Source organism: Schistocerca piceifrons, chromosome 2 (genome assembly GCF_021461385.2).
Source record: "Schistocerca piceifrons isolate TAMUIC-IGC-003096 chromosome 2, iqSchPice1.1, whole genome shotgun sequence".
Classification (NCBI taxonomy): Eukaryota; Metazoa; Arthropoda; class Insecta; order Orthoptera; family Acrididae; genus Schistocerca; species Schistocerca piceifrons.
This window is the reverse complement of record NC_060139.1, coordinates 666,641,729-666,660,860: the sequence shown is the minus strand read 5'-3', so window position 1 is coordinate 666,660,860 and position 19,132 is coordinate 666,641,729. Positions and strand designations below refer to the sequence as shown.

Below are 19,132 nucleotides of genomic sequence, written 5' to 3'. Positions count from 1 at the left end.
GTGAACTGTGCGGGGGGCCAAGCAGTGACAGGTACAATGATATCATTCCAAAGACATCACTGGAGTGCATGTTGAAGGTGTGGTGGTGGGACTTGAAGTCCCATACCACCCTCTGACAGTGGCAGTTCAGTTTGCAGGCAAGGGATAACATAACTATTCACTACATTAGGTACCAAAATTAGTGGTTTATGACAGTTGAAACTCATCAAGTGGTCAAGTCAACACTAACACTTCATTAGTGACCGTAACAGGGCTATCGTTAGGCATGGCCAGTATCTGAATCCTCAAGGATGGTGAGAGGAACAGGGTGTCAGTGCTAGTGTCGAAGAGTCATAGTGCCAATGTTTTGTAAGCCAGTGACTGTGTAATGTAGGGCTTCCACTTTGGCGTAGAGATGCCTTGCATTGTCTTGCATGGACGTCTTCAGAGTGGCCACGTCCATTTCCTCGAGGAGTGTAACTATCCTTGTGAGGAGAGGGGCATGTAGGCTCCACTGAAGCACCTTATTCTGCAGGTGCTGGAGGATCTGCAACTGGGAGGCAATAATCGTAGCCCACGCAGTGGAGCCGTAGATGAGAGAAGGGTGGACAATCATCCAGTACAGCTGGAACTTGGCTTTGAGGTTTAGTTCCCTGCTGGTGAACATTGGGTACAACACCTTTATCAGCTTGTGTCATTTTTGGGAGACGTATTCTGACTTATTCTGCATGTCAATGGAAGAGCAGTTTTTATCATCTGGACACCTAGATATTTGGTGTCATGGGACCATGTGACTTGGACGCCTGCAATAGCGATATTTTGATGGAGGACGGGACGCCGTTTAGTGAAATAGACTGCCATAGTTTTGGTGGCATTGGGGGCAATCTTGTTTGAACGACACAAGGTGACAGTCATGCCCACCTGTCTCTGGAGATGAGTAATGAGCTGGTTCATGTTGTGGCCCATTGCCATCTATGTATTGCGCCAGGTGGCAGTGTGGGAGCACTGGCATGTCATTAACATAAATGTGAAAGAGGATGGGAGACAACACAGAGCCTTGAGGGGTACCCATCGACATGTGACGTAAGCTGGAGTGGTGACCATAACCAAGAAGATCCTATCGTGAAGGAAGTTATCCACGATCTTGACTTAGATGTTGGGGATGGTCGTCTCAATCAGCATTTTGTAAACAAGATTTCCTTGCCAAATCTAGTCATATGCGTTTTGCAGATCCAGGAAAACCACTGGTGTCAACATGGAGGAGTTAAAGCCCTTGCTGACATTCTCCTTGATCCTAAGGACTTGGAGTTCAGCCAACATGTGGGAAGTGAATCCAAACTGTTCTGGATGGACTGTCCCAGCCGCCGCCAGAGGCTGGGATATGCTGTGGAGGATCCAATATTCTAGAACTTTTGCCATGGTATTCAGAAGAGTAATGGGCCTGTTGTTAGTAGAGACCATAGGGTCCTTCAAGGTCTTGGGAATGGCAATAATTTTGGCCTGGCTCAAATGGTTCAAATGGCTCTGAGCACTATGCGACTTAACTTCTGAGGTCATCAGTCGCCTAGAACTTAGAACTAATTAAACCTAAGGACATCACACACATCCATGCCTGAGGCAGGATTCGAACCTGCGACCGTAGCGGCCACGCGGTTCCAGACTGAAGCGCCTTTAACCGCACGGCCACACCGGCCGGCAATTTTGGCCTGCTTCCACTGTAAGAGGAAAAGGCCAGTTGTGAGACAGCAGTTCAGGATGCTGGTAAATAAGATCAGTGGCTTGTGTGGGAGCCAGTGGAGGTGTTCATTTAAGATGCCATCCAAACCTGGAGATGACTGCCCACGCTTCCGCTGGAGGATCTGTCAGATTTCCACCGGGGATGTGTGGTGAGGGGCAATCAGAGGTGGTCTTTGTCTGAAAGCGGCAACAGCCGCCAGAATATTGCGTTCATCTTGGAGCTCATCAGGCGTGAGGTCCTCAGTGAGCAATTGGTTTTGGGCCTCAAACACATTGGCCCGAGTTTCTGTCAAATGGAGGGCATCATAAGTTAAGCCATCCTCTGTGCAGACGGAATGGTTGGTCTTGCACTGCGGAGTGCCGCAGGGCTCGGACAAAAGCCCATTCAGATTTATGTTGGAGGGAATTCACACTGGAGATGCTTCATGTGATGCTTATCCCAAGGATCACAAAGCTGCTTCCACCACATCCAGTAGCAGTTCTTCTGGATTTTAAGTTCACACAAAAGGGAAGGGAAGTCATCTAGTGGGGTTAGAGCCCTTGGGACAATGGAAGTAGACGCCTTCATCGCCTTCTGGATTTTGTGGTTAGGTAATCAATTGCACTAATCAGATTGGCAGGTGTTTTCTGATCGAGATGTTGCTGAGTAGTGTTATTGAGGATCCTGAAAAATTTGTCCCAATCCATGATGGTTGTTGTGTATATAGTTCCGCGTAGTCAGCGCATACACAACTTTCCCACTAGAGCGCGTCCCGCTAACCACAACAGCACAGGCGCAGCACTCGTCCGTATCCGCAATACGAGATGGAATGCCTTAGAGACGGACCAAATTCTGCTTCCGCCGATCCGCGTATTGATATGTAACACAGCCAATGAGATTGCTGCTAACGTAGAACCTTTTCTCTTCACGGATCACACTCGCCCAGTGGTACGTGAACGCGCGAGGTGGTATAACGAGTGTACAGACCTCCAATCAGTCAGTCTGCATTTATCTGCACCTGTCTGTACCAGTTTACATTAGTCTGTACCAGTCTATAGTCAAGTTTCAGTCTGCGCCTAATACGATTACCATATTCCTGTACATAGATGAAGATAAATGAATAGACACATTGTCAAGTATCAGAGATATGTGAGAATAAGATTAACGTACCAAGACCAAAGGAACTGCAGATTGTCAATTGTAAACAGCATCCAGAATCAAGTTACGTAATGTTTATGCTTTTTATTATTTTAATAAATATCTGTGAAAATTAATCAAGTTCTGTTTAAAGTTGGTCACCGTCAATCTGCTACTCTAAGCGTGCAAGTGGCATTTCTATCGTCTGACCTAACGGCAGAAGATAAGCACGCCATGATAAGATCACAAGACATATTGCTGACACTCACCTACTTCATTAGAGCGACAAGTCAAATAATCTGATGGTGTGTGTACCGAAGATCTTACAGTATGCACACCACAATGGTCAAGGTATAACAGACATCTAAAGACAGAGCGATGTGAGTATGGTGCAGGAGCATGGGGTTGTGGTCAGAAGCCAGTTTGTGAAGTGTTTCCAACGAAAACTACACCACAATGTTCTTGAAAATGGCCACATCCAAAATGTCTGGCTTGCAGTCAGCATGGACTGGTATATGGGTGGGAGTGTGTGGGCCATAGACCGACAGCGCTCGAGGATGTTCCAGATCAAGGAGGAGTCTGCCTTTGGGATTAGCAATGCGAGAATGCTAACCCTGATGCTTGGCATTAAGATCCGTCCCAACAATGAGTTTGTCAAATGATGTCAAGGTACAGAGGTCTAATTCAAGATGTCGTAGGTTAAGGTTCAAATACAATGCAGCGAAAGTCATAGCACCAAAGCAAGTAGAAACAGTGACTGCTGTAGCCTCTATATGTTCAAGGGGTTGGAGAACCTCTTGATTATGGACGAATGTCTTTTACAGAAACACTGCCATGCCCACACCATGGCGATGGAGTCGGTCAGTGCGATAGCAAACCATGTTGCAAAGGCGAAAATCGTCGGTGGGTTTCTGAGACAAGAAAACTGTCCACACGGTGGTTGTAGAGGAAAGTGTTGACTTCAGTCTTCATATCTTTAAGACCATTAGCATTAAAAAACAGACAACGAGATCTCGAGAGGGCTGATGGTTGTGCAGTGGGCATTTCGCCATTATAACAAAATGTGGCTGAGCCTGTCAACAAGGGCGATGACCTTAGTGTGCCCATCCACTGACTGACGGATCTTTTGAGCACTGATGTGGGGCTGTGTGAACAGAGAGATGACCTGGAGGATCTCATGTATGTCATTCCGGAAAGAAGCATCTGTCTCCACCACTGAGGGAAACCTTCAGGAGGGCTGCTTGACCCTGAAATGGGCAGGGTTAGGCGTGGTGGCAGGTGGAAAAGGTGCTGCAGTGGAGGGTTGTGGCACTTCAGCAGGAAGGCGTGAGGAGGCCGCAGATTTTAGACATGCATAATAAGAGTGCTCCGATTAAAAAGGGAGTAAGACAGAGATGTAGTCTTTCGCTCCTAGTGTTCAATCTGTACATCGAAGAAGCAATGATGGAAATAAAAGAAAGGTTCAGAAGTGAGATTAAAATTCAAGATGATAGGAAATCAATGATACGATTTGCTAATGACATTGCTATCCTGGGTGAAAGTGAAGAATAATTATGTGGTCTGATGAACAGAATGAACTGTCTAATGAGTACAGAATATGGAATGAGAGTAAATCGAAGGAAGATGAAAGTAACGAGAAGTAGCAGAGACAAGAACAGCGAGAAACTTAACATCATGATTGATGGTCATGAAGTAGGTGAAGTTAAGGAATTTTGTCACCTATGAAGCATGATAATCCATGCTGTATGGGGCAAGGAGAACATCAGAAGCAGATTAGCACTGAGAAAGAGGGCCCTCCTGGCCAAGAGAAGTCTACTAGTATCAAACATATGCCTTAATTTGAGGAAGCAATAAAATCGGAACAGAAGAGAATCTTAAGCATTTCAGGTGTGGAGCTACAAACTCATGTTGAAAATTCGGTGGACTGATGAGGAATGAGGTAGTTCTGCACAGAACCGGAGAGGAAAGGAATATGTGGGAAACACAGACAAGGAAAAGGGACAGAGTGATAGGAAATCTATTCAGAAATGAGGGAATGACTTCCATGGTACTAGAGGAAGCTGTTGAGTGTAAAAACTGTAGAGGAAGGCAGAGATTGGAAAACATCCAGCAACTAGTAGAGGACTTAGGTTGCAAGTGCTACTCCGAGCTGAAGATGTTGGCTTAGGAGAGGAATTCATGGTGGACTGCATTAAACCAGTTGGAAGACTGATTCCACAAAATAAAAAAAAAAATTAAAAAAAATGTAGCATCAGTCCACTCTCCTCTTCTAGAGCACATAGTTTTATTGATTTCACTCAGCAACCATTTGATTCTGTTTTTATCTATATTTATGTATTCTCTGTCTTCTCTGTCAGTTTACGTAATTTTACTTGGTTTTCGCGATTTTGCGTATTTCATAAATTATTAAGTTTTCACATACATTTTTCGTGATTATAATATACACGTAAAAACTGAGGGATATATATATATATATATATATATATATATATATATATATATATATGGCCATGGTAATGCGAATATTTGCACATCTTATACACTAGCCTACTACAAAATCCTAAGTCTCCTCTCCACAGTGATCAACATGCATGCATTTCGGATACGGCGACCATGAAAAGTATATACTAACAGTCGCTTCTTACCTATATGAGGCTCAGTGAATGGTGTAGATGATGGATGTATTGGAAACTCAGAGTCTGGAAGCAATTCCGTGTATTTCTCCAATCCATCTGAGAGCCTGTCTGCTGACTCTTGTAGTGCTACACTTCATGGAAACATAAAGTCTGGAAACAATTCTACATGTTCTTTTGACTTTCGCTTCATCGTTGTAGGGGTCTGCAACTGGGATGTTGACGTGTTTAAAGAGTTGCTTTTTGTTGCTGCACAGATTTTTTCCCCCTAAGTATATGCTCTTATTGCTTACTAGATGTGCTTCGTTATTTCTGTTTATACATTCCACCTCTGATATGTGCCCACAATCCTATCAGGACACCTACAGAATATAACTTTTGGGTACTTATTTTTGTTACCACCTTCATTAGTTAGCAGTATGTCGATTGCAAGTAACATCTCTGGCCTTAAGAGGTTCCCTTCTCTACCCACACACAGTGTCTCACCATAGCAATGTCATGTATAGACGACCAGTTAGCAAGTCATACGTCTGAACCGCAACCATCTACCACTGACAGCTCTCTACACACACACACACACATAGAGACTCTGCACCCATGTTACCAACTGTGAAGTCTCGATTTCAAACACTTGTACGTTATTTTCTACAGCATTACAGCTCTGCAAATAGCAAAATACTCTTCACAAAACGGTTCTGCTAAGAACATTTAAATTTATCCTGCTAAAAAGCATAACATTTTCGATAATATTTATATTAACAATATTTATAACAATATTGTCTATATTCTTCAGTAATAACAACCATCCGAGGTGCTTTACTGCAAATATCCCTTTATGCTCTAAAATCCACGATGACAGCACATGATCACCCCAATCACGCTATTTCGTGAGCTAGATGTCCATTGGATGGACGGAGATAGTCCTTAGTGTCATTCTTATGTACGAGACAGAACAGCACATTAGTCTGGTGGTATAGATAGCACTGTACTCGAATGCATCTAGTCACTTCCAACCACATATTTTACATTTGCATTGCATTTGCTCTATTTCCTGTATGTCTCCATCTCAGACAGCTCCCATGACCCAGAGTAGACCCGAGTTAGTGTTCAAGTATGGATCCGCCATGCGTTGTATCTGGAGCAATGTTTGGAGCACGATGCTCAATCTACTACATCCGGGATAGGGTATTAAGTTGTATCTTCTGTGTGTTATATGTGGAGGAAGAGGGGGAGAATAGTGTTTAATGTCCTGTCGACATCGAGGTCATTGGAGACAGAGCACAATCTCAGATAAGGAAATGATGGAGAAGGAAAGCGGCTGTGCACTTTCAGAGGTACCATACCGAGCTTTGCAGTAAGCATTCTAGGGAAACCTAAATCCGGAAGGGCGGACACAAGTTTGAACCATCGTCCTTCTGAATTTGTCCAGTGCACTCAGTGTTATATCTAGAACCGTGTCTAGAGATGGGCACACAATGTGTTATATGTGGGAAAGGTTACAAAGGAGGGTCCATCATGGCTTATGTCCACAGATACATTGTGTGTCCAAACATGGATCCACCAGCAGGTGGAATGGGTTATGGCAGCCATCCGTGATGCAGACATACAGAAAATGGAGCAATTGCAATGCAGCTGTAGAATATGTAGTTGGAAGTGACTAGATACATTCGAGTGCATTGATATGCTATAATGTACCATAAATGTGCTGTTCTATCTCGTGCATAAGAATGATGCTCACTAAGGACTGTCTCCCTCCATCCAATGCACATCTGGCGCATAAAATAGTGTGACTGGAGTGATCATGTGCCATCGTCATAGACTTTTAGAGCATAAAATGAGGTATGATAGATGCGACAAAGCACCTTGGATGGTTGTTGTTACTGGGGCATCTGGCACAGATCTCAGAGTCGTAATAAAAAAACGAAATGTATGGCTGTGTACACAGCTGTAGTCATACACTGCTTCAATGTATTATAGCAAAAAACAATTCATCAAACAACAAAATAAGAACTCTCTCCTTGTTACTGATAGTCGATATGGTCTTCCTCCAGTACAGATGACAAAACTTCACAGAGGTGGGTGGAAGTGACTCTGATCACTGGTCGCCAACTTCAGCGGACAGATGCATGCAAATCTAATGGGATCACCTCATATGGTCGATGTCAGCACGCAGACAGTATTTGTTTCCCGATATATCGGAGGAGCGAGAAACGATAGAATCTCATTGATTTCTCTACCAGATGACATTAGCAGAGTTTTTGTGGCTCGTAGCTTTATTTAGTTGTGCATTATAAAAATAACAAGGTGAGAGAGGGAGGCAGAGACACTGTGCTGTGAATGAAAACTTGGACACCATTACACTGTCGTATTTCTAGCGTGGTAATCACATGCATATGATAAAGACAATTAGGCCATGTACACAACGGATATTTATAGTCAGTTATTTGATATCAATGAAATGTAATTGTTACACTTTTAAATTTCTTTGTGCAGTCCATGTATACTCTGCATGGCTATTAATTTCTTCCTGTACATGCTATTTTTCTCATCGTGGTAGCTGTCCATCTAGTCAGTGAGGGGCAGAGGACCAGATGGTCTACTAGCTAATGGAACAGTGCTGTCAGAGTGTGATGGGATTTAGAGAGAATCACATCTGTAATGTGGCCGGGGACATCTCTTACTCATCAAAATCTGTTGGATTCAAATACTATATATCGAAGACTGGAAGATTTGCATGAATACGGCAGGTAAGCAATACTCTGACGAAAGGGGAATTGAGATGTGGGCTCTATACCGTTTCTTCTAAGTATTGTGGGCAAACATATTACAACCTCTCACATACATCTCATGAAGTAACTGCAATGAGAAAATTAGATGCTAATATGAAGGGTTTTACAGAGAAACCATCAGCTGCAGAGATTCCATCTTTTCTTTCCTTGATAAATAAGAGACAACATTCTTCTGTGAATTTTGTGAAACCTATAAATGGATAGACTGTTATATTAATAGGTAGACTAAATTTATATCTATATGCTACTTTACAAACAATCATATGATGTGTGCTGGAGGGTATCCCATACCACTGCTAGTCATTCCCTTTCCTATTCCAATCACAAATACAACGAGAGAAGAAGACTATCTGTATGTTTCCCTATAAGCACTGATTTCTCATATCTTACCTTCATGATCCTTATGCGAAATGTATGTTGGCGGTAGTCAGCTTCAAATGTCAATTCTCAATAGTGTTCCTCAACAAGGACAGCATTTACCTCCAGGAATTCCCATTCAAGTTCTCGAATCATCTGCCCACAGATTTGGCAGGAGCCAATAGGAACGCTTCTTATAGGGCTATATTCTGAGGGAAACCTAGGTCTGAAGACTCATACACATTTGTGATGCTGTGGTAAGCAGACAGGCATTTTGTTATCACTGGTGAGATGGAGTAGGCTGGAGTGGAGAGGGGTGGGGTGGGGTGGGATAGGGTGGGGTTGGATGGGGTGGGGTGGGGGGTGGGGTGGGTAGGGTGATTTGTGGAGGGTTGGGGTGGGTTGGGTTGGGTTGGGTTGGGTTGGTTTGGTTTGGGTTGGGGCAGTGTACTGGGGGGGGGGAGATCCACATGCTGGATTGGGAGAACCCATTATGTCATCAGAGGTGGTGGGGTGAGGGGTGGTAGGGTGAGGGATGAATGGTGATGAGTGACATTTGGGGGTGAGAGGTGAAATACGAGGGGTGGGGGATGTGGTTTGGGGGGGGGGCTCCTGTATTTATGCAACCCAAACTAACAAAATGTGCTGATGCTGTCTTTGTCCTCCTACTGCTGGTGTCTACTGGCTCTTACATCCTATGTGCTGTTATGCAGTAAGCTGTTTTTCAGATTTTTTCCATTCTCGATATTTGGTTCCACAAGAGAGTATTACTTTTTGGATAGAATTTCCTGTGTGCTAATAGTACTTTCCCTAACCATTAGTTATGTTTTAGATATTTTATCCCACTTGAGTGTGACATTCACTATTAGTTTTTCCGTCACTGTTTTCTAGCCCTCCCTCATTCAACAGTCATCCTTTGTACATTCATGACAAGCATATTAGTATGACAACCCACTCCTATGGTTTGACTCTTAACATGGACAGCTTCCCCAAAGCTGTGACTCCATAATTGTCCGTCTACATTATGGAAATATAACCATTGTGAGTACTTGTCATTGTTTTTCGTAGAATGTTAACACTATGGTTTTATATTTCTACCATTTCAAAAATTTCACACAGTGGTTTGTATACTTGACAGATGAACCTGTAGATGCGTCTATACTGATGTGAAACCGGCAGTTGCAAATAAAGCACTTTCATACAGCTATGCGGTTTTGGAAACACCTGATCATTCTTGACTTTTTAATTGTTATAATTTTTATCATAATCTTCATTGTCAGTTAATTCTGAGTGTTGTTAGTGTTAATCATTATTTTTGGAATTCTGAAGATAGCAGGGTAAAATACAGGTAGTGAAAGGCTTTTTTCAACTTGCATCGAAATCAGACCGCAGTTATAAGAGTCGAGGAACATGAAAAGGCAGCAGTGGTTGAAGAGGAGGTTATTAGCCTATACTCGATATTAATAAGTCTATGCAATGAAGCCTATACAATGAACAAGCAGTAAAGGAAACCAAATAAGAATTTGGAGTAGGAATTAAAGTACACAGAGAAGAAATAAAAACTTTGAGGTTTGCCGATGACTTTTCTAATTCTGTCAGAGACAGCAAAGGACTTGGAGGAGCAGTTGAACGGAATGGGCAGTGTCTAGAAAGGAGGATATATGATGAACATCATCAAAAATGAAGCAGAGATAATGAAATGTAGTCAAATCAGATGATGCCAAGGAATTAGATTAGTGAACGAGACTCTTAAAGTAGTAGATGAGTTTTGCTCTTTGCTCATCAAAATAACTGATGATGGTTGAAGTAGAGAGAATACAAAGTATAGACTGGCAATGCCAAGAAAACCATTTCTGAAGAAGAGAAATTTGTTAGTATCCAATATAGATTTAAGTATTTGTAAATCTTTTCTGAAGGTTTGTGTCTGGAATGTAGCCATGCACAGAAGTGAAATATAGACGGTAAACAGTTCAGACAAAAAGAGAATAGAAGATTTTGAAATGTGGGGCTACAGAAGAATGTTGAAAACTTTGTGGGTAGGTCACATAACTAATGAGGAGGTACTAAACAGAATTGGGGAGACAAGAAATTTATGGCACATTTTGACCAAAAGAATTGATCGATTGATAGCACACATTCTGAGACAACAAAGGATCAGCAGTTTAGTATTGGAAGGAAGAGTGAAGGGTAAAAGTCCTAAAGAGAGACCAAGAGCTGAATACAATCAGCAGATTCAGAAGGATGTAAGTTGCAGGAGGTATTTGGAGGTGAAGCGGCTCGCGCAGTATAGAGTAACGTGGAGAGCTGTATCAAACCAGTATTTGGACTGAAGACCACAGCAACAACAGCAGCAATAACAACTGAGGAACTACGAAGAAGCTGGTGATTCAACTATACGACTGCTGCTCTGTTGTCGGCGTAGAACTTCACTATTAGAGTTAAGACGAACACTAATGACTTTTAGCCGGCCGTAACTGCGATACCACTTAAGATTTCCACAAAAAAAGCGCATCCTCCTGTATGGCCACCGACAACGGGATTAAAGCACTACACGCTTGCAGATAGTGAAGACTGCAATCAAGAGACTTGCTAGAGCACAGTCGCAAGATGAACTCAGAGACAGCTTCAACTGGAAAAGCGCACAAATGTCTCGGATATTTGTGATGGAGCACTGTATTGAAACTATCTGCTTTGTTTTCATTCTCGGTTCTGGCGTGATAGGTTCTGCAGCGAACTGTCTGATGTTCTGAGTCCAGTGCTTCTCTCGCAGTTCGGCTTCACCATCGTCATCATCTGCCAGACTGCGCTGCAAACAACCATGGTAAGTGCGTCAAGAGAGGGCAAACTTTTAGTTAAAATAATTACTATTAAAAACAGTCTTGATCACGATTTATTTAACAAGGTGACCGGTTTCGACCACTACTATAGGTTGTATACAAAGGTGTATACAAAGCTCTAATTAGAGGGCTACATACATTGATGTCCTTATTAAGATCAGAAGTGGGTGGAGCCTCCATTATATATAGTAAGACGTGCACTGGTTTCTCCAATAGTGATTCTCCAATAGAAAGAGGTTCCTACTCAATGGTAATTCAACGTTTTATAGCTTTATAACTTTATGTATTTTGTTTAATGTATGTAGCCCTCTAATTAGAGCTTTGTATACAACTTATAGGTCTGAAGATGACCACAGTAGTGGTCGAAACCGGTCACCTTGTTAAATAAATCGTGATCAAGACTGTTTTTAATAGTAATTATTTATAAGTCATTGATCACTGCTGTTCCCATAATGCATTCAAAAGTAATTTTAGTTAAAAGATCTTTTAAAAATTTTTTGGTTAAAACATCTCAAAAATTGTAGTCTGTTTATAGCTACTAATCCGCATTTATTGTGGGATCAAAGTGCAACCGTTTTCGCAATGATGAATCACTTCCTCAGGTTAATTTGTCTGTGTCAGCCATCTTTCTATTAGGCACATATCCTGGCAACATAAAATGCAGTGGTCGTTGAAAGATGCATTCGTAATCTTAGGTAATTACGGTTCATCACTGAGGGACCTATTAATTTGGACCGGTGTTGAATTCCTGATAGTACTTAAAAAACAGTTATCTCGGCTGCGATGACGAAATGATGACATCGTGTGCAAACCAGCCGCTAGCAAGTCATAGCGGACGGGCAAGGGCGACTCTACAATTTTTAGAAGATTTTACCACGAAATTGTTTAAAAGATCTTTTAGGTATGTATAGATTAAGCTCCGGATGGCCACATAGAAAACGTATAAGCAAACTTTTAGCCTGCATTACAATAACTGCCCATCAAATCAAGCGCCACAGTGCAAGTCTTTGGGTTAAGATCAGCTAGATGAAATGCTGTCCAGTCGGTAACAGTTACGTAAACCACAGAGATGAAGGTATTAGTTCTAAAGTCTTGTTTGCCATATGTAAACCAAATGGAACAGCAAGGGATATACATACAGCAATGTGTAACGTACGAAAATTAATTAAGGAGAATCTAGAAGCGTGTGTTTCGTCCGAAATATGCTGTGTGAAGTAGGACCGTAAGTACTATTTAGTCATTAGTTCGAACCTCAAAGTGTGGCAGCCGTGTAGAATATTTCTCAAGTACTGACGGTCCATCTGAAAAGAAACCAGCTAGTTTTGTGCATATTTTTACAACTTTGAAAGGGACGCGAGACTACGAAATCATGTCAGATACAAATCAGCAATCAAAACATGGGGGGGGGGATATCGGTGACACTGAACCGAAAATGTAGGAGACCTGTCGACAGTATTCTATAGTATGCTTGAGGTTATCTTGTCAATTGTTGTATCTTCTGGTTTAAATGGATGAAAAAATGCGCGAAAGAAAACTTGGATTGCAAAAGAAGCGAAATCATCTTTCACCAGGCCATTGCACCTGCCCAGAAGTGTGTTATGGTAACGAGTGAACTGAGGGGTTGTACAAAACCTTGGATCATCTTTCCTGTTCGCCAGACGCTCCGATTTCCTTCAATTCGAGCATTTAAAGAAATGTGGGGCTGAAAGACGTCTTGAGCCCGATGAAAAGGCTGTGGCAGGGGATTATGCAGGCCTTCCAGAATCGAAATTTATGGATGGACTCGGCTCACCAGAAAAATATTGATCGAAGGGCTTTGATATAAAGGGTGACTAAATCGAAGCTTAAGTACACTTTTGACCTGAAAATCACAATTTTTCACTCCCAATACGAGAAGTTTTCACCTAGACACTACAGAGACACTGTACCGCTTCGCAGCTTGTGTGTCAAGCACGTATCCCTGTCGATGGAAATGATGAGTCGTTGACCAGGGTACTGTCATCCTTGTGCTGTTAACGAGTGTTATGGAGACGAACAGAACGCTCTGTAACATGTTGTCCGCGTGTCGGCTACTCCTCTCCAATGGAATTAAGGATCACGCCGAGTTTACCAGCCTCGTTCTACATATGGATCACTGTGAACAGTGTCATATACAGTTGCACTATGAGACCCTACGGAGCAAAAGTTTAGGATTTTAGAGATCTCACATGCAACGATTAGGAACGATACGCCATTCCTTCTCTCGTTAGTGAAAAACTGGAAGGGGGGGGGGTTAATGATGCTCAACGCTTCGATAAATCATTTTCTTAGCTGTCTGCAATGGCCTCACACACCTGTGATGTTTCTGCTGCTGCCGATGAATTTATGAGCTGTCCCGTTTTCTACTGGATCCTCTAGTGGAGTGCTACGGTACTGTGATGCAGGGATTACAGAGAGTAGCCGGACATCAAACATGTAACTCCTAAAATATAAAACATTAATTACATGACTTTATTTTTTCGATGTTTTAATCGAAGCTTTAAAGAGCACTGTGCTTACATTCCTACAGTCCACTTTTAATTGTGTCTCTTGTAACTTCGTAACTGGCCTTTGTTAGGGCAACTGGAGTTCATTTTCAAGCGTCTGCCAGTTCACACACTCTTGTGTGAACTGCGCAAACTCTTCGCCATTCCTGCTGTCAGTCGTTCTTGCAGTATCTCGTGTTACTTCTGTTGATATGAGTCTCACACATTTGAGTAATATTTTAGTATGAGTCGCACAAGAGTTTTGTAAGCACTCTCCTTTGTACACAGATTGCATTTGCCTGGTATGCTATCAATGAACAGCGGTCTATAAACCCCTTCATCCATGACTGAGCCTGTGTGTTCATTTTACTTCATACAACAACACAGATTGTTACACCTTGGGTTTAATATGAGTTCACTGTTTCCAGCTGTGGCTCATTAATATTTTACTTTAGGACACTACATTTTCGATGCTGTGAAGTGCACGATTTTACATTTCAGAAGATTTAAAGAAAGTTGACAGTCTTTGCAGAGCTTTGAAATATTATTAAGATCTGATTATTTGTGCAATTTTTTCACATACTATTTCATCTGAAAAAAATGAGGTTACTATTACCGTTGCGTGTCATGTTACTAATTTACAATAGGAACAGCAAGAGTTTCAACACACCTCCCTGGGACATTCCTAAAACAGGGTCAGCTCTCCTGCCATATCATCTTGGGGATTAAGGCGCTGGTTTATGCGTATTTAATCTTTTTATTATCAGGCCACAGTCGATTTCGTGGCACAGAAAATCACATGTAACTAAGTCATAAGTGCTAAGCAGCCCAGGACATGGAACTCAACATTCATTGTCATACCAAACCAATAAACCACTACATGGCAGTACGTCAGTGAATCAAAGTCAGCAGAACGTAAGAAGCCAAGACCAAAATGATCGGTAGAGCCTAAACAAATTAGATCACGGTAATCCTCTGATAGTACGAAGATACATAAGAAACGTTATAAAGATCTGTTCTTTAAATAACTCTCTCGTCTTTATATGGTTCTTTTGCGTCTTCGTGTTACCGAAGGATTGCCATGATGTAATTTGCTTACGCTCCACCGACAATTCTGGATTTGTATCCCTAAGTCCGGCTGATTTTGATTCACTTAGTTTGGTCTGACAACGAGTATTGAATTATGGGTTAGTTACTCATCATGTGATGATGTGGTTTTTAGTATCACCAAACCGGTTGTGAGCTGATAGTAAAAATATTAAATATAGCTGAAATGGCTTCTTAATTCCCAAGATGATCAGTCACAGCTGTGGCTGGCCTGTCTATAAGGTTTTCTGCCACAGTCTGACTGTACACAGCGTGCTTACTCACCTTTAATCTGGGTCGTTGCATTACTGCTGATGTAATGTGCTCTCCTGCTTCGAATTATTCATCGTGAAGTCAAAATGAAGCCTCTGGTGGCCCCTTGGTGCAAGCAGCAGTTTTCAACACTGCTCCGAAAGGGAAGTTCGCAGTGGTTAAGACACTGGACTGGCATCGGGGAGAGCCAACGGCAAATTCCCGACTATCCGTTCAGATTTAGCTTTTCCGTGGCTTCTCTAAGTCTGGTAAGCCGAATGACGGGATGATTCACGTGGAAAGTATACGTACGGTCGATACTGTTCTTCATCCTTGTCTAACCCGACCTTGTACTCCGTCTACAATGACCTCGTCGTCAACGGGACGTTAAATATGTGCGTGCTTCCTTCATCCAGAACTGTATCTGTGACACAGTTGCCTGTCCCAGTGTTGTATACAAATTAGCTGTTTCCGACTGCAACTTTTATTTCTGTTGCTTTATTTATTTGCGTGAATACACACTCATGAGTCAAAACATTATGATCAACTGCTTAATAGTGTCTCGGTCCACCTTTAGAACGCAATACAACGGCGACTCTGCGTGGCCTGGATTTGACAAGCAGCACTTGGCAGTATGCTCGAGGCGTGTGGCGCCATATGTCTTCGTGCACGATACGCAATTCCAAGTAAATTACCGGCTAGTGGGTTTTGGGTTGTGGGCACAGGAGGATTGGCGACTGATATCATCCCAGGCGTATTCCATCTCGTTCAGATCAAGTGAATTTGGTTGACAAGACTTCAACGCGATTTGACTACCACGCTCGTTGATACACTGTAACACGATTCCGGCCTTGTGACAGACAGTTATCCTGTTGAAAGACGCCATCACCGTCGTGGAGGACATCAAACATGGACACAGGTTACTGCAGTAATTTGACGTAGTACACAGCTGGTACTACCACGGGTCTCATGGAACTTCAGGTGTATCTTCCCCACAGCATAATAATGCACTCATTGGCCTGCATCCTTGGCGCGAAGCAGTTCTCGAGCAGCTCTTCATCTCACTGACGGAGAATCTGGACACGACCGTCTATTTGGGGTAACAAAGTTCGTAACCCAACCAACCAGCGACACGTTTACATTGGTCCACGGTGCAATCTCTACGATCCCTTACCAACTGTAATCGTAACTGATGATGTCGTTGGATCAACATAGCAACACGTAGAGTTGCTGGCTGCGGAGTTCCATGTTCAACGCTGCATGCTGAACGGTGCTCTCTGAAACACTTGTGCCTGCGCCAGCATTGTACTCTGTCGTCTGTTGGCCGCAGATGGCTCGTTATTCTGGTTTACAGAGCTGGTAAGTCTCCGACCTCCACATTCTTTGATGCGTCGTGGATGTCCAACATCTTGTCGCCTGCTCATGGATTTCACTATCTTTCAATCAATTCCCATAGGTACTCACGACAGTAGCATGCGGTCAGCCGACCAGCTTCACCATTTCCGAGTCTTTCTCCAGGTACTGGGCTATCACAATCTGGATTTTCCCAAATGCACCCATATCGTCGCTAGAATGTTTCCTCATACGTCCTTGCGCTGCTTACATACTCTCTTCACTGTGTAAACGTGCCCGAAATGCCATAAGATGTCGTATAGCCTCGCAGTGGAGATTTGTCATAATGTTGTGGTTCATAAGAGTACGACCCAATCCTCGAAGTAGACACAGAAACGGAGTTGCGTATGTAGTCTACTAAATGATGGTCTAAACTGACCACAAGTAGTTAATGCACTATGAAAATAACTTTCGTGGTCATCAGAGAGGATCATCTTATTTAAGCATCAATATAAAAACAAAAATGAAAATGTTAAGGCGATTTCGCACATTGCTGTAGGAAGAAGAGAATCGTGTCAAGATTTAGCCCAAATAAACGTAATATTAGGGCAAAATAACTCGATGTGACTATAAAATTTTTGTTGTAGACAGAGCATACATTCATTTAATCGTTCTCAAGTGATGTGACTCCAAACAGAATATCTATCAATTTATTTACTATACTACTTCTAGCTATTATTGTTAGAATTTCCCGGAAATAGAAAAAAAATGTCTAAATGAGTTGAAATAATAGGTTAAATATATTGTGCTTTTATTTTACTAGAACCTACTGAAACGTAATATTTATAGATATAAATTATTTTATTTTATAGAGCGTCAATGCTCATAAGAAGAATAAAAATAAATATATCTGAATACGTAAATTTTACGAACTGCGCAAGGTAGTAGAAACATGGGTAGAATATTTCCATTCAATCTAGATACAAATAAATTCGTAATTTCCTAATACGATACTACTATCTCAACAACATATTACGAAATATATTGTAAAATGCGTACACAAGTATTCAGTTTCTCCTGCAAAAATTGTAACTGCAGTGGCTATACAAATACTTCTAAGGTGTAATTGCATTTAATTGTTACTCAGATTTTGAATTAAATTATGTTTGGAATTAATAATTGATGAGTTTACAGGTACTTTAGTTGCTTACATGTATTATGCTTCCAATGTTAGCTTATTGTTTTTCCTAGGTTTGTTCGTTCTATTAACAATATAAAAGTTATTTACAAAAATATTTTTTTGATATTAAAAATTGATTCCTAAATTTTATAGGTAATTAATGTATAGCGTCACTGTTACATTCTACGTTGCAGGAGCTGGAACTGAGCCCAAGGACAATGAAATTCATGGGACTTCTATGGCTGGGAATTTCGGAGCTTTTCTTGTACTCCTACATGGGACACAAAATAATGTCACAGGTGAGTTGCAGGATATGGCTTCATTTATGAGTCACGGAGGCAACGAACAACTTAAGTTCCTTTATCTATAGCTACATCCCCTATGGGAACGATAAGTAGGGATTGTAGTATATTCCTTGAATCATCATTCAAAGTCAGTTCCTGAAACTTCATAAGCAGGCTTTCTCAGGATAGTTTACGTCTGTCTTTTATTCAGCAATACCGTATAAAAGTGCTGTCTTGTTGCTGTCTGTTCTTGATATCTGAAACACGTCAGTTTTTTTTTTCTTTTTTTTGTAAAAATAATTCGTTTTCTCAGTTTTCGAGTTATTAATGAAAGTTAACTTCAGCAGCTTTCCAGTTACAACACAATAACATCAACTATGCTTGCACCCGTTTGAGTAATTGTATTCTAAATAGTACTATGTTGGCAGGGAGACGTGTTTACATTCGTCTGTCTTCAGTATGTCCATTGCGTACATGTGCTACTGGTATTCAGGACGTCCTCCAAGACCTACTAGAAGACGTGCCGCTGCAAATAAGAAGAAACATTTGGATTATGCGTGACGGAGCTTCTGCACGTTTACGTCTCAATGTTGGAGGTGTACCGCCTGGTATATACCATGACAGATCGATAGGTAGAGGAGCACCAGTTCCAAGGTCTGCACGTTCCCCCAACCTCAGCCCTTTGGATTATTATCCCTGGGGTCACACTGAACAGTTGGTCTATGCAGCAGACAACCTGGATGCAGAAACTCTTCGTTGATTTGTAGCCTGCGAAACAAATTGAAACCATTAAGGAGTATAATAAAGGTGTGTGGTGGGCCAGAGGTTAGAAGCAAGAGGAGGACATTTGGAGCGTTAAGCATTTATTACGAGTTTATGTAATGATGAGCTCCAGTCACCCAAATTTTAAACTTCCATTAAAAACTTGAAGACGAATGTTGTGTCGCTAGTATGATCGAAGTCTTGAGTGTCTGAGGGACGAACCGATTTTCTTCTCCTTCAGTTGTACCCAAAAATACATCAGTTTGACAGTTCCATCTAATGC

The 19,132-nt window shown here is 41.8% G+C and overlaps 1 protein-coding gene across 1 annotated transcript in view; it reads left to right on the top strand.

The window, feature by feature from the left end:
• Positions 1 to 19,132, top strand: part of LOC124775731 (odorant receptor Or2-like) — a 102,887-nt gene that overhangs the window by 44,572 nt on the left and 39,183 nt on the right. Inside the window, exons 4-5 of the mRNA XM_047250559.1 lie at positions 11,334 to 11,433; positions 17,998 to 18,102. Of these exons, the coding sequence (XP_047106515.1) occupies positions 11,334 to 11,433; positions 17,998 to 18,102 (205 nt within the window). The remainder of the gene's footprint in view (positions 1 to 11,333; positions 11,434 to 17,997; positions 18,103 to 19,132) is intronic.